Genomic DNA, 12875 nt, shown 5'->3' with positions numbered 1-12875 from the left:
TACGTTTGTCTTCACCCCCCGTCAGCATTCAGTACTGGACAATGAGTACAAGAGCTTCTATTAGGAAAAAATGTCTGATGCCAGAGGAAGCATATTCCTCTCCTCGGGGCTGGAATAAGAACTCGTTGTGGGTAAAAAGATGCAATGCATGCCAAGATCTCTCTGAGGGCACTGTAGCCTATGGAGGAAGCCAGCTGTAAGGTCAGCCTCTGGTGGTTACATAAAACATGGGGGTGTCCTGCAAAGGATCCTGAGCCACTGTTAACCTGAACACGACATATTCTTGGCTTGGAGTGCCCTCCTCCATTCCGGCAGTTTTGTTACACAGTGTACTTGGCATGGGGCACCTCCATTTTCCAAGCACTTATGGCACAGAGCCCAACGATTCGTCCATTTGGTTTCCCTAATAACACTAGCCTGATAAATGCGATTGGTCTCAGCTGTGTAGAAATGCCATGGCAGGGAGTCCCGAGTCACCAGCAAAATATGCTGATTGATTATGATGGAGACTGAGAAATTGGGGGCCTCCAAGGTAGTTTTTGTTGATTTTTTTTAAAAAAAAACATTTATTTATAGAATGTCCGTTACAGAAGAATTTTGCATTTATCAGTTGGTGGGTTGGATTTAGCTAGCTAGCCGTTTTAAGATCAAGTGATTTTAGGAGTGTCATTCACTGCTCTCACAGCTTGTCATCCATTTCTTTTACCTACTTCAGTGTCAAGCCCATTTTATATGGAACCTTATCCCTATGGAAGACTGCCTTCTGATGGCAATCCATGCTATTGCTTTAACATCTACCGTAGATCCTCTTGATTGCATAGAGCAGCCTTGCCCAGCCTAATACACTAAAGCTTGCTTTGAACTACAATCCCCATTGGATGTTGTGAGTTGTAGTCCAGTAACATCAGGTGGTCACTAGGTTGTTGAAGGCTGGTGCACATAGTTTCCAGGAACATCTGATGCTGGCAAGGAAACTTCCATGTTACGCTGCTCTAAATACAGATCATGGAGAGATGCCAGTTGAAAAAAGTGATAACATGTAGTCCAGTCCTAGTTAAGGCTCCAAACAAGGTCAAGATAACTGGTCCTGAGCAAGACTAGCATGGACCATTTCTGTAATAGTCTGTAAGCTGCCTGCATGTGGATAGGCTTCTTGAAAATGTGCATATTGATGTTTATTAATTTCCATGTATTTATTTTGATTCCAGGATCATTCCGTTGGCTCTGAAAATGATACGGCTGATATGACATCTCTGAGGAATGGCCAGCCAGAAAGTCCTAAACAACAGAATGGGCAACAAACACCTCCTGGCACTGTTACCACATCTGCAAAGGTATGAGCCTAACCTCCCATTACGTAGGAAGAAAAATTGCTAACATGTCTTATTGGCTAGACAACAACTAGCACTCATCTGCAGTAAGAGTGGGGGGGGGGGGACTGGTTTTAGGTGTTTGGGGAGGTGAGTTACAGTGTTGGCTTTGCTTGGAGATGGGAGTCGCTAGGAACTACCCAGACAGTACCTCCTTGTGTCACAAAACTGGGTCCATTAGAATTCTGGGGTGAAAGTACCTGCAAAAGGAGCAAGCTGAGACTTTGATGATCTGTTGAAGCCAAGTTGTTTCCAACAATAGCATCAACAGGACCTTGTGTTAGATGGCTCATTCATCTGTCTCAGGAATTGTGGAATTCTATGAAGCTGTCATGGGCACTACAAAATACCCATTTCAGAGAGAGAAAATGTCAATACTCAGAAATATTGCCCCAGACAACAGAAATAATATCCATGCATACTCCAAACCAAACACTGGTATATTTTAAACTACTAATTTCCATTTATATTTTTTTTTTAAAAAAGTTGCTTAACTTTTATGGATAATTTTAATGTATATTTAATATTCCATGTAAACCACTAAGTAACAGACAAACCACTTATGCACGTATCTCTTCCCAAAACATCTAGGGAAACTCTGCCCTTCAAAACAGACAAAATACTCCCTTGTCCCTCTAGGGCAACAAGAGGGCCCTCCGTCCCTTTTCTTATGATATTTAGAGAGAAGTTGGAAGGCAAAGCACTGCCCTATAGCTTTCCTTCTTTACTCCTTTCCTATGGAGGTGGACCCAGAGGCATTCTGGGGGAAAGGGGAGTAGCTGGGTGCTGCCCAAGTTAAAAATGAAAGAAATATTTAAAAGCCGTAAAGCAACGATGGGCAACATGGTGTCCTGCCCATGTTACAGACTACAGCTCCAATCACCCTTGAGCACTGGTCATGCTAGCTATGGATAACGGAAGTTGTAATTCCAAACACACCTAATGTTTAAAAATGGTCACCGGGGAGGTGACCTGAGGACTGCCCCATGATGTTGGGGGCAGCAGGCCTATCTTAAGGCTGCGTTACATGTTGAGATTTTATATTTGGGTCAGAGTATCCAAGTACAAAATACACCAGTACTGTGACGATTGTAAAACATGCATTAGTATATTATTAGATACATATCATTTAAAAATTCTTGGAAGTGTCATCTGGGTAAGGACCAGATTGCTGCTTCAGACTGTTTTAAAAGGAATGTGTGGCTAATAAATATATAAACATGCCCTTTACAAATGATGTGGTGCCTGTATATTTTGTTCCTTGTACTCAACTACAGAAGGTCAGATGGGAAGAAGGGATGTACAAACACGTCTCAACTGCAATATTCATTTGCACTTTCTTCTGATGTTTTCCATTCCTATGCAATTGGTTTATTTTGCAAAAGTTTGTGTGCTGTTTCATTGCCTGCTGATGTGGAAATACTTGTAATTTCTAACATTTTTTTTTATGTAGCACACATTAGACACATATATCTCAGCCATCAACAGATAACTTACAAATGAGTTACATTCCTTGTGTTTTCTGGGGGCGGGGGCGGGGGGGACCATGTTAGTATTTTGCAGCAAAAAAACTAGAGTCTTCTACTTCTCACTACCTTGATTTCACAGTTCAATATAAACTTGTCATAGAATCAGAGTTGGAAGGGACCCTGAGGATCATCTAGTCCAACCCCCTACAATGCAGGAATATGCAGTGACCTTGGTATTATCAGCACCATGCTCTAACCAGCTACGCTACATGATCATCGTATCTTGCTTTTTTCACTCTGGCATCAGGGAGGTACAGTTTAGTTGTAAGTCAAGGTAACCCCAGGAAGTGTGGTTTTCCATGTGAAAAGAATAACGAGCAATGCATTCTACTGGCTTTAAAATACACAAGAGGATACAGATTAAGTCTGAAATTGTAACCGTACTTGGAAGTCAGTGAGATTTACTTCTGAGTAGACATTGTTGGGATTGCAACATATTAGTGCATATAGGTGGCCTTAGGGTGCGAACAACACTTTAGAAACAAGGACAGTAAAGAGGCACCTGTATACGTGATGTAAATAATATATATAGCAAAGCAATTTACATATCTATTTACACATAACATGTTCATGTGGTGTGGGTTTTTTTAAGTTCGTTGTAGATAATTAAGGTAAATAGTTTCCACAGCGAGTGTCTCTGCCAGTGGGGATAAAATGGGCAGATTAAAGGAAATTTGCTTGATATTCTGTTTTCAGTGGATTCCTTCGACAACCCTAGTGAGAAGGGACATCTATTATGACCTCCCACAGTCTTGATACTATCTCCACTGACTTGCAGGCTGACAGGCCCTGGGCACGGGGGCTCACTAAACTTTCTAACTAACTTCAGTTACTCCATGTTGCAGATAATCTTATTGAAATTTTTATTTGTGCCCCATTTAGTCAAAACCATCGAGCGATAGCAAGAATCGCCACAAAAAGCCCAAGGAAATGAAGCCAAAAGTGAAGAAGCTTAAGTACCACCAGTACATTCCCCCAGACCAGAAGGCGGAAAAGTCCCCTCCGCCCATGGACTCAGCCTATGCAAGGCTCCTGCAGCAGCAGCAGCTCTTCCTGCAGCTCCAGATCCTCAGCCAGCAGCAGCAGCAGCACCGGCACCAGCAGCACTTCAACTATCCGGGGCCCCATTCCATGCAGCTGAAGTGAGTTGGTAACGGAAAGGTTTCCTAGAGTGACCTTTCCACCTTACCCAGGTTTGATTTCTTGTCACAATCAATTTGGGGCACATTCCAGCCCATTAGTCACTTTTAAGCTCTGTTAATTTAAATAGGAAATTAAAGTGTGTGTTTAAGAGAGAAAGCCTCTCCCTTTTAAGTGTGGTCAACTCTTCCAAACTTCAGCAGGATTGTACCCTTCAGGACAACAGTGGTGATGCAGTAAATTTTATTGCAGAGCAACTCAGGTTGGTCAACCCATCGCACAAGTGCTATAAAACAGGCACAGTGTAACTCCTCAGCAATAGCTCGCTTTTATTTTCAGAAAGGTGACCAAATTATACCAGCTGCTATTCAGATTTTTCAAGCTAAAGTGTCATCCCAGTTACTTTTTGGGATCCCAATATGGATAGAAGCATATAATAGTGATTTAGATAAGATACACTCAAGTTTCTTGAGATGTATCCTGGGGCTCCTAAGTTCAATCAAGTATGAGACGATGTATGCAGAACTAGGTGTACACATTATGGAATACTGGATGAAGGCTAGCACTATAAAATACTGGCTGCGTTGCCATTTTTGCTGCCAACCTTTGAGTCTGCTCTCTGACTTGCTTAAGAACTCTTATACATCCAGATCGTTCCAGCTCTTACATAGCAAAATTAGATCTATTGGTATTGACTTGGAATCCTGGTATAATTCAAGTGAGCAATATATTTATTGCAATATTCAAACAAGATTAAGGGACATTCATCGAATCAGTTGTAAATAAAATTTGCTCCCCCAAGTTCTATGGCTTAAATACACCAGATAACAGGGTCACTTAAATCTCAAAATTAATAATTCCAGCCCAACGCAGGGCCTTTATGTGAGCCCAGCTGAACATCTCCCCCTCAGCTCTTGTCAAAGGCAGATATTTAAACATCCCCAGAAATGATAGACATTGCAGAAGTTATTTGAACGTGCCAGACACTGTAGAACATATCCTTTTCTACTGTCCATTGTGCAACCAGCTATGTAAACACGTGCTATCTCCTTTTTTGGGAAGTCTAACATCATGGCACAATGAAAATATCAGATTCTATCTGTCTGACACTTATTTAGAAGTAACTGCAAAGGTGGCTGAGATTTTCTCAATAGTATCTCTTAGAGCGGTGACTGGCACTATTTAGCAGGAAGAAATCCCAATGATAATTCTTGTAATTATATATTTTACATGGCTTTTATTTGTATATATGGATGTTTTATGATGGCCAGTACTTGTAATGCCTAATAAAGGTTTGGTGAAGTAAGTAAGAATACTGATATTTAAAAAGGAGAAGAAAACAAAAGGGGGAAAATGTTCTGCACTTTTATTTTTTACAGGCAACCCAATGAGCAAATGGCCAAAACCTCAAACTCTTCCCCATCGACAGTTGCCAACAGCCCTCTTTCCCCTGGGAAGGGAAGCTTTTCAGGGCAATCCTGCATTTCGTCTCTCAAGCCAGGTCCTCTCCCATCCAACCTGGATGATTTAAAAGTGAGTACTGAATGCAAAAGTTGATGAAAAGTGTAAAACCTTCTGTGTGGTATATGAAACTGCATGTGGAGGCAGTGTGTTCCTCCAGCAAACACATGGTTAACACATGCACTTCGGTCAATATCCCAAATTAATCAAAATTCAAATATCACATAAATTGAAGCAGTCAAACACCACCATAAGATCAACAGACCAACTAGGGTCAGTGGACTGTAGAGAAGAGACCAAATTATTATTTGCCAAAGCTGACTTAGAACTAATAAAATCGGACATCGTAGCTTGTTTAAAAACAGATGGCAGAGCCAGTTCTATTTCAATAATATTCGTTGTTTAAGAATGCAAACCATTATTTTACTAACACACTGAATTAAAACAAAATTAACACAAAGGCAACCCTGGAACAAGAAAAAACCTCAAGCATTAAAAATAACATACGCTAAGAAATCAATTGAAACCAAGTTCCCTAAGCGAACACTTATATACACACAGGCACGTGCCAGAGGCACAACCTCAGGCAGCTGTTGCTGAAAATATAGGCCATCCACAGGAAGCAAAGTAATGGGAAGTTCAACAAGCTCTGGTGTTCTGCCTAGTCTTCACCTGGAGGACTTGCCTGTGCCCAAAGGGCTGCAGCTCCTAAGCAGGGACAGGAGAGTATCCTCAGGAGTAATGATGGTTGACTGGAAAGCATGCCTTCTCTTTCCCCCAAGTTTCTCAAGAAGCACTGCTCTGTCTATATCTAAAATGTAAGAAGGGCAGCCCAGGTTAAAACCAGCCACAAATTCATTAGGTGTAGGCAGTGCTATTTTTCTAGAAAAAGAGGTGCCAGAACTCACAATGAGTGTCTCCCTTGTTCTCTTAGAATGGCAATGGAGCTATCTGAGAGGTGCTGAAACTGAATTCCGGCTGAAAAATAAGCCCTGGGTGCAGATGTTCAGTCCCACTCCAGGCTTATTACAACTTGCATAATTTTAATTTGGACAGCATAGCACCTAAGGCAATAGAAATAATTAGAGATGTCCAAGTAATGTTGTGCTAAGCAGCACAGGGACAAACTGACATATCCAGTCCAATTAATAGCAGCCATTTTGGAGCCCAAACTTTACCCAGCCCAACTCTTTGTCCGTGCAAATAATCTCTGGTTTAGATTTGGGTCAGGGTCCACTGTAAGCAGGTTGCTACTTTGCCACAAAGTTGAACTGAAAAGCGACCTTGCCACTGACTAATCGGCTTTCATTCCAGGTGTCGGAGCTGAGGCAGCAGCTCCGAATAAGGGGCCTCCCTGTATCAGGTACGAAAACGGCCTTGATGGAACGCCTGCGGCCCTTCCAGGAGTGCAGCGGGGGTTCTGTGCCTAGCTTCAATGAGATAACCACCGTCACCTTCCCAGTGACACCAACCAACTCTCTCTCCAGCTACCAGTCGCAGTCTTCAGCCAGCCTGCTGTCCAATGGCTTTTACCACTTTGGCAGCACCAGCTCTACTCCCCCCATCTCCCCAGCTTCCTCAGACCTATCGGTGAATGGCTCCTTGCCAGACAGTTTCAACGAAGGACCAATGTCTTCCCCACATTTTGTCCTGCACCCTTCCCCTGTGCAAGGCGGGTGTGAAGAAAGCCTGATGGGAAGCATGAACGGCGCTGGAATCCAGCTCGACGTGGAAAGGGTTGACACAGAGAAAGACAAGATGCTGGTGGAAAAGCAGAAGGTCATCAATGAGCTGACCTGGAAACTGCAGCAAGAGCAGAGGCAAGTGGAAGAGCTGAGGATGCAGCTGCAGAAGCGCAAAAGGAGCCACGGCTTGGACGAGAAGCAGCCCTCTCCACACTTCTTCGGCTTTCCGATCAAGCAAGAAAACCCAGCGTCCAGTTGTCCCTTTGCCTCTAAGCAAGCTCCCTTGAAAGGCCAGGCTAGCAACTTGGACACACTGAGAAACTGTGGGACACCTCAGCTGCCCCATCTTGTAAATAGCCATTGCATGGAACCGTCAGGACAGAGCGGCATACTGTCCTCCACATTCCTAAGCCCACAGTGCTCTCCCCAGCATTCTCCACTAGAGGCAGCAAAGAGTCCGCAACACATTAGCCTTCCACCCTCACCAAACAGCCATTACCTCCTCCCTGTGTCCCCCAGCACTCAGGGAGAAGGACGCAGCAGCTCTCCACAGCCCAGCAGCCATCTTCGCACAGCTCCAGTAAGAAAGCTACTTAGAATCATAGAATCATAGAGTTGGAAGAGACCACAAGGGCCATCGAGTCCAACCCCCTGCCAAGCAGGAAACATGTTGTTGTTGTTGTTGTTGTTGTTGTTGTTGTTGTTGTTGTTAGGTGCAGAGTTAGGGGAGGGTGTTAAAGCAGCTCCCATTCTATCCAGATTCTAAACTGCTCAGAGCTTCAAAGGCACTTTGAACTGTGCCCAGAATCAGACTGGGGGGCAGTGCAATGTTTCAAAACTGGCAGGCTGTGTTCCATGTGTCCAGCTATTATTGCTTCTCAGTTGATGAAATACCAAACAGGAAAGGAGGAGTTTAATTGCCCATCTTCCAGTGATTAAAATATACATCTGTTGGTTTGCATTCAAGTTGCAGAACGGCATTTCAAGGATGGTGGCATACACATAAGCAGAGTAGGTTCAACTTTTTCAGAAGTCATTAAGAAACTGGACACTACCCACTCTTCCACATATACAGCTTAATTACCACCCTGGTGTCCCTGTAACTCTCTCCTGCCCATTCAAAAGAAAGCATATCACCTAAGCCATGGGTAGGCAAACTAAGGCCCGGGGGCCGCATCCGGCCCAATTGGTTTCTAAATCTGGCCCGCGGATGGTCCAGGAAACAGTGTGTTTTTACATGAGTAGAATGTGTGCTTTTATTTAAAATGTACCTCTGGGTTATTTGTGGGGCATAGAAATTCATTCATTCCCCCCCAAAAAAATATAGTCCGGCCCCCCACAAGGTCTGAGGGACAGTGGACCGGCCCCCTGCTGAAAAAGTTGGCTCACCTCTGCCCTAACCAGGCAGCCTTTACTGCAGTTTTCTGCCAGTGGGTGGGGGAATTCAATATTATTTCAAAATTCCTTTGCAGAACTTTGTAAGTGCCATTATCAATGGCAAAACTGTTATTACAGCAAGGGAGATGGGCTTCCGGAGCCTTGACTTTTTCTCATGCTTCCACTGGATTTGCAATGAGATCACCTCATTGACTGTTGATTTGTTCCCATGTGCAAGAGGTAAATTTATGGAGGCAACTGCTGAATAGCAGTCTTGGCCCAAGTTTGGCTTGATCCCTGTGATTGATTTTGGTTCCACACAGGTGCCAGCACAAGGTAGTCAGAAGTATTCCATTCTGTCTCCTGGCTTTTGCAAGTCAAATGCTGCCCTCCCAGATGGAAAGCAGCCACCACCCTACGCTGATGCTGTGAAACAGGTAACAGTCTGGTGCTTGGTAGGCTACGCTTGGCTGCAGATAGCTTGCTTTGATTGTTATGTACATCAAAGCCAATTGCAGATTTGAGAGTGTTGTGTGACCTATGAGTGAAAGCAGATGACTACCGACAGACTTGAAAACTGAATTTATTGTTGTAGAAAGAGTTATATACAGTCAATTGGATTAAAAGCAAATGCAAATTCATTCAACCTCTTATTTGTTCAGACATTGAATAAGCAGCTGAAGTGATTCAGGTGACTTCTATTGGAAGGGCCATCTGAATTTTTAGAAGAAACAGAATGATCTCTGAATGAACTAAGTTTGCAAGCTACAGCTGAACACTTGGTTCAAAAAAGTACACACAAGAGCACTGCAGGATGGCCCCTAAAGAGGTAATTGCAGTGGGTCACACAAAGTTTGTGTGGGTTAACAGGAGCCAACGTAAGCATACTTACTAGGAAGTAAGTACCAATGAATGTGGTGGGATTTTATTCTAAGTAACATTAGTTACAGGTTGAACATCTGAGTGAAGGAGGGAGTTTTCATTCCACTTTGGGAGGGCTATTGATCTTGCTTCTCTGAGGCTTTTATGAACTATAACGGTATTAATTGTAATACATAACAGCCTACTATACGCACAAAAAACTGCTCAAGTATTGTAGGAGACCTGTTTCAACTAGTTACTAAGGAATCATTGTTTATTTAACATGCCTGTCAAGGAGATTCTATCATCCTTATAGGTCTGAGGCTTCAGCTTTCTTTTGAAAGCATCTCTCAATATCCATCAAAGCTGATTTTTCTAGTATAGTAGTGTGTGGCTCCAGTACCAACTTCCTAACATCTCTTGCTTTTTTCTTGCTGCAGCAGATGACCCGAAGCCAGCAAATGGATGAACTGTTGGATGTGCTTATTGAAACTGGAGGTAGGTGATATTCCTAAGGCAAGACTATTGGTTCTGGTCAAAGCAAGTATGAGCGAAGTCTCTGGCTGCCCAAAGAGAGGGTGCACTGTGATCGCTGTGTCTGCACTAACCCCTAACCCCAATGCTTTTCATTGCCTTAAGGGTGGTACCCAAAATGGCAATTTCAGAGAATTTCCCCTAGTCATAAGGTAAAGGTAAAGGGACCCCCGACCATTCGGCCCAGTCATGGCCAACTCTGGGGTTGCGGCGCTCATCTCGCTTTATTGGCCGAGGGAGCCGGCGTACAGCTTCTGGGTCATGTGGCTGGCATGACTCAGCTGCTTCTGGCGAACCAGAGCAGCGCACGGAAACGCCGTTTACCTTCCCGCCAGAGCGGTACCTATTTATTTACTTGCACTTTGACGTGCTTTCGAACTGCTAGGTTGGGAGGAGCAGGGACCGAGCAACAGGAGCTCACCCTGTCAAGAGGATTCGAACTGCAGACCTTCTGACTGGCAAGTCCTAGGCTCTATGGTTTAACCCACAGCACCACCTGCGTCCTTACCCCCTAGTCATAGTAAGCCATAATTTGAGCCCAATGCCTACTGCTAAATGTAGCCATGGTCATAGCCCATGAAAGAAAGTGCCGCTCCCAAAGTGCATTTTCTTGATGGGCTTATTTTAAGCAACCAGATGTGGCCCTCAGACTGTCACTGGACCCCAACTCACATCAACCCCAGTCAGCGATGATGGGAGATGAAGCCCAAAATCTGGAGGGCCACAGTTTAGCCACCCTTGCACTAAAATAGATTGTGTGGTCTTAACAATCAGAATCTGATATAAGCATACAGGAATCTATCTGTCTGACATTAACCTGGAATTAACTGCAAGGGTGGCTGAGTTTTGGTCAACAGTATCTCTTAGAGTGGTGAATGGCACTATTTAGTGGGAAGAAATCCTAATGAAAGAAATCCCATTTTTATATAGTTTACATGTCTATTTATTTGTATATATTTTAAATTTTATATATCGATGTTTTATACTTGTAATGCCTAATAATGGTTTGGTGAAGTATTAGGATTCTAGTTGCTGTAGGACGTCCCATGCTCATCCGCTCATCTTTTTCCCTCTTAACAAGTCCTTGCCAACACACATATGCTTAGTGATAATTTCTTCTACTGATTTCCTTCCTGTGGTCCTTGGATGGAGCACCTACTGTGTTCCCTGACCACAATCTGCTGTTGGCTCTTCTGCGATCTTTCTGTTCTTCTCACCCAGGCATTCCTAGTTACACCTTACAGGCTCACAGAACCACAAAGTAGATTCCTGGTATGCCAAGTTACTCTAGTATAGCATCACATAAAGCTATATCCAACCAAAAGAAAAGTAGGACACACTTCTCTGACAGCAACAGCGAATTACGATGTGCTCCATTGGGTATCTCATACTGTAGACAAAGGAGTCTGCCGTCTTGACAGGCAGTAATCACTGGTGTGCAAGATGTTTTATAACATTTCAAGTTGCAGGGTGGCTTGGGGTGCACGGCATAGTAAAAGTTGTAGATCTGCTCTTGATGAGCCTTTTTTGTTTGCAAACAGAAATGCCTGCAAATGCCAAAGAGGACCGCCCTTGCCTTCAGAAGGTGCCTCAGATAACGATGTCTTCAGGGACCTCCGGGACTTCCTCGCTACTGAAGACATCTGCTTCATTTGAGCAAGGCCCCTCAGGTCAGCTGTCCTTTGAACACTGCCCTAGCAGCAACGACAGTCATCTGGAAATCTTGTTAAATTCCCACAGCCCTCTGGGACGGTCGAGTGAAATCACCCTACTGAAAGTGGGTGAAGAACCACACTTTGAAGGGGTGATGGAAGGATTTTCCAACAAAGCTGCCGATGAACTGCTGACACCCCACGAGATCCTGCCCACTCCCCTGTCGCCCATGGAGACCCAGCTGTCCCCATCTTCTGGAGAAGGAACTGGTTTGCACATGAGCTTCACAGAGTCTCCTTGGGAAACAATGGAATGGCTGGACCTCACTCCGCCTAGCTCAGCCAACGGTTTCGGTTCCCTCACCACCACTGGGCCCAGCATCTTCAACATTGATTTCTTAGATGTTAGTGATCTCAACTTGAACAGTACCATGGACCTGCATTTACAACAGTGGTGAACAGAATAAGCCTTATGTGTGGGGATGCAGCTAAACACAAACAGATTTCCATTAAAGAGACTCAGATACTTTATCAGAGAGCTCTGGTGACAGCCAGGGAGAAGAAACTGGAGTCAGTTTTCCCAGGACATTCCCCTCCCCTATTACAAATGAAATTGCCAGATAATCTCCCACACACCACAAAGCAAATCTCTGGCGCAGGAGTCTCCTCCTCAGCAAGCACAGCTAACTTTCGTAGCTTCCAAGAAAGACTCACTCTGCAGCAGAATTATGTTTGGTATGCACATCCATTTCATCCCTAACATATCTATCATCCAGATCAGGTTCTGCTATATTGTCTCTTATTACCTACTGTGGGGAAAAATTTGGTTCACTTACAGCTTGCAACACACTGCATGGCAGCCACTGCCTTTCCTCCTGATTCTATACATGAAGACTTAAAAAAAAGTCAGCTCACGAAGAAGCCATTGTCAGACCAGTAACCTCCAAGCCATCCTTTCACTAAACACTTCTCTCTCTGCCCTGTCTTACCAATTTTAAAGGCACTTGAAATAGAAGTAAACCAATCTGACTTGTTTATGTGGTGGGCACTCAGCTTGAAAAGAATGCAGAGTAATATAAAAAGCAAGTACATAAATGAAGGATTTTTAATTGACTAGAAGTCTGGGGCGACTTCTATCAATTTTCTGTTTCAGGGTACATTCCTCCCTTCATAAGTACTTTGCTCATTTCTTAATTAAATTAAAAATATAAACATATCTATAATTTGATATAGATAAATCTATAGCATTTCAACACACTATTAAAA

The 12875-nt window shown here is 43.6% G+C and overlaps 1 protein-coding gene across 9 annotated transcripts in view; it reads left to right on the top strand.

Moving 5' to 3' along the window:
* The window catches only part of MYOCD (myocardin), a 238553-nt gene extending 225678 nt beyond the window's left edge, over positions 1-12875 (top strand). For all 9 annotated transcript variants that reach the window (XM_079965957.1, XM_079965958.1, XM_079965965.1 and 6 more), the window contains 7 exons: positions 1209-1334; positions 3782-4041; positions 5419-5572; positions 6815-7765; positions 8886-8999; positions 9864-9921; positions 11499-12875. In XM_079965957.1, coding sequence (XP_079822083.1) covers positions 1209-1334; positions 3782-4041; positions 5419-5572; positions 6815-7765; positions 8886-8999; positions 9864-9921; positions 11499-12067 — 2232 coding nt within the window. In that variant the 3' untranslated portion in view covers positions 12068-12875. The remainder of the gene's footprint in view (positions 1-1208; positions 1335-3781; positions 4042-5418; positions 5573-6814; positions 7766-8885; positions 9000-9863; positions 9922-11498) is intronic.

This window comes from Podarcis cretensis (genome assembly GCF_951804945.1).
Source record: "Podarcis cretensis genome assembly, chromosome: 2".
Lineage (NCBI taxonomy): Eukaryota > Metazoa > Chordata > Lepidosauria > Squamata > Lacertidae > Podarcis > Podarcis cretensis.
Note: the sequence above shows the minus strand (reverse complement) of the source record. Positions and strands in the feature narration are given on the sequence as shown.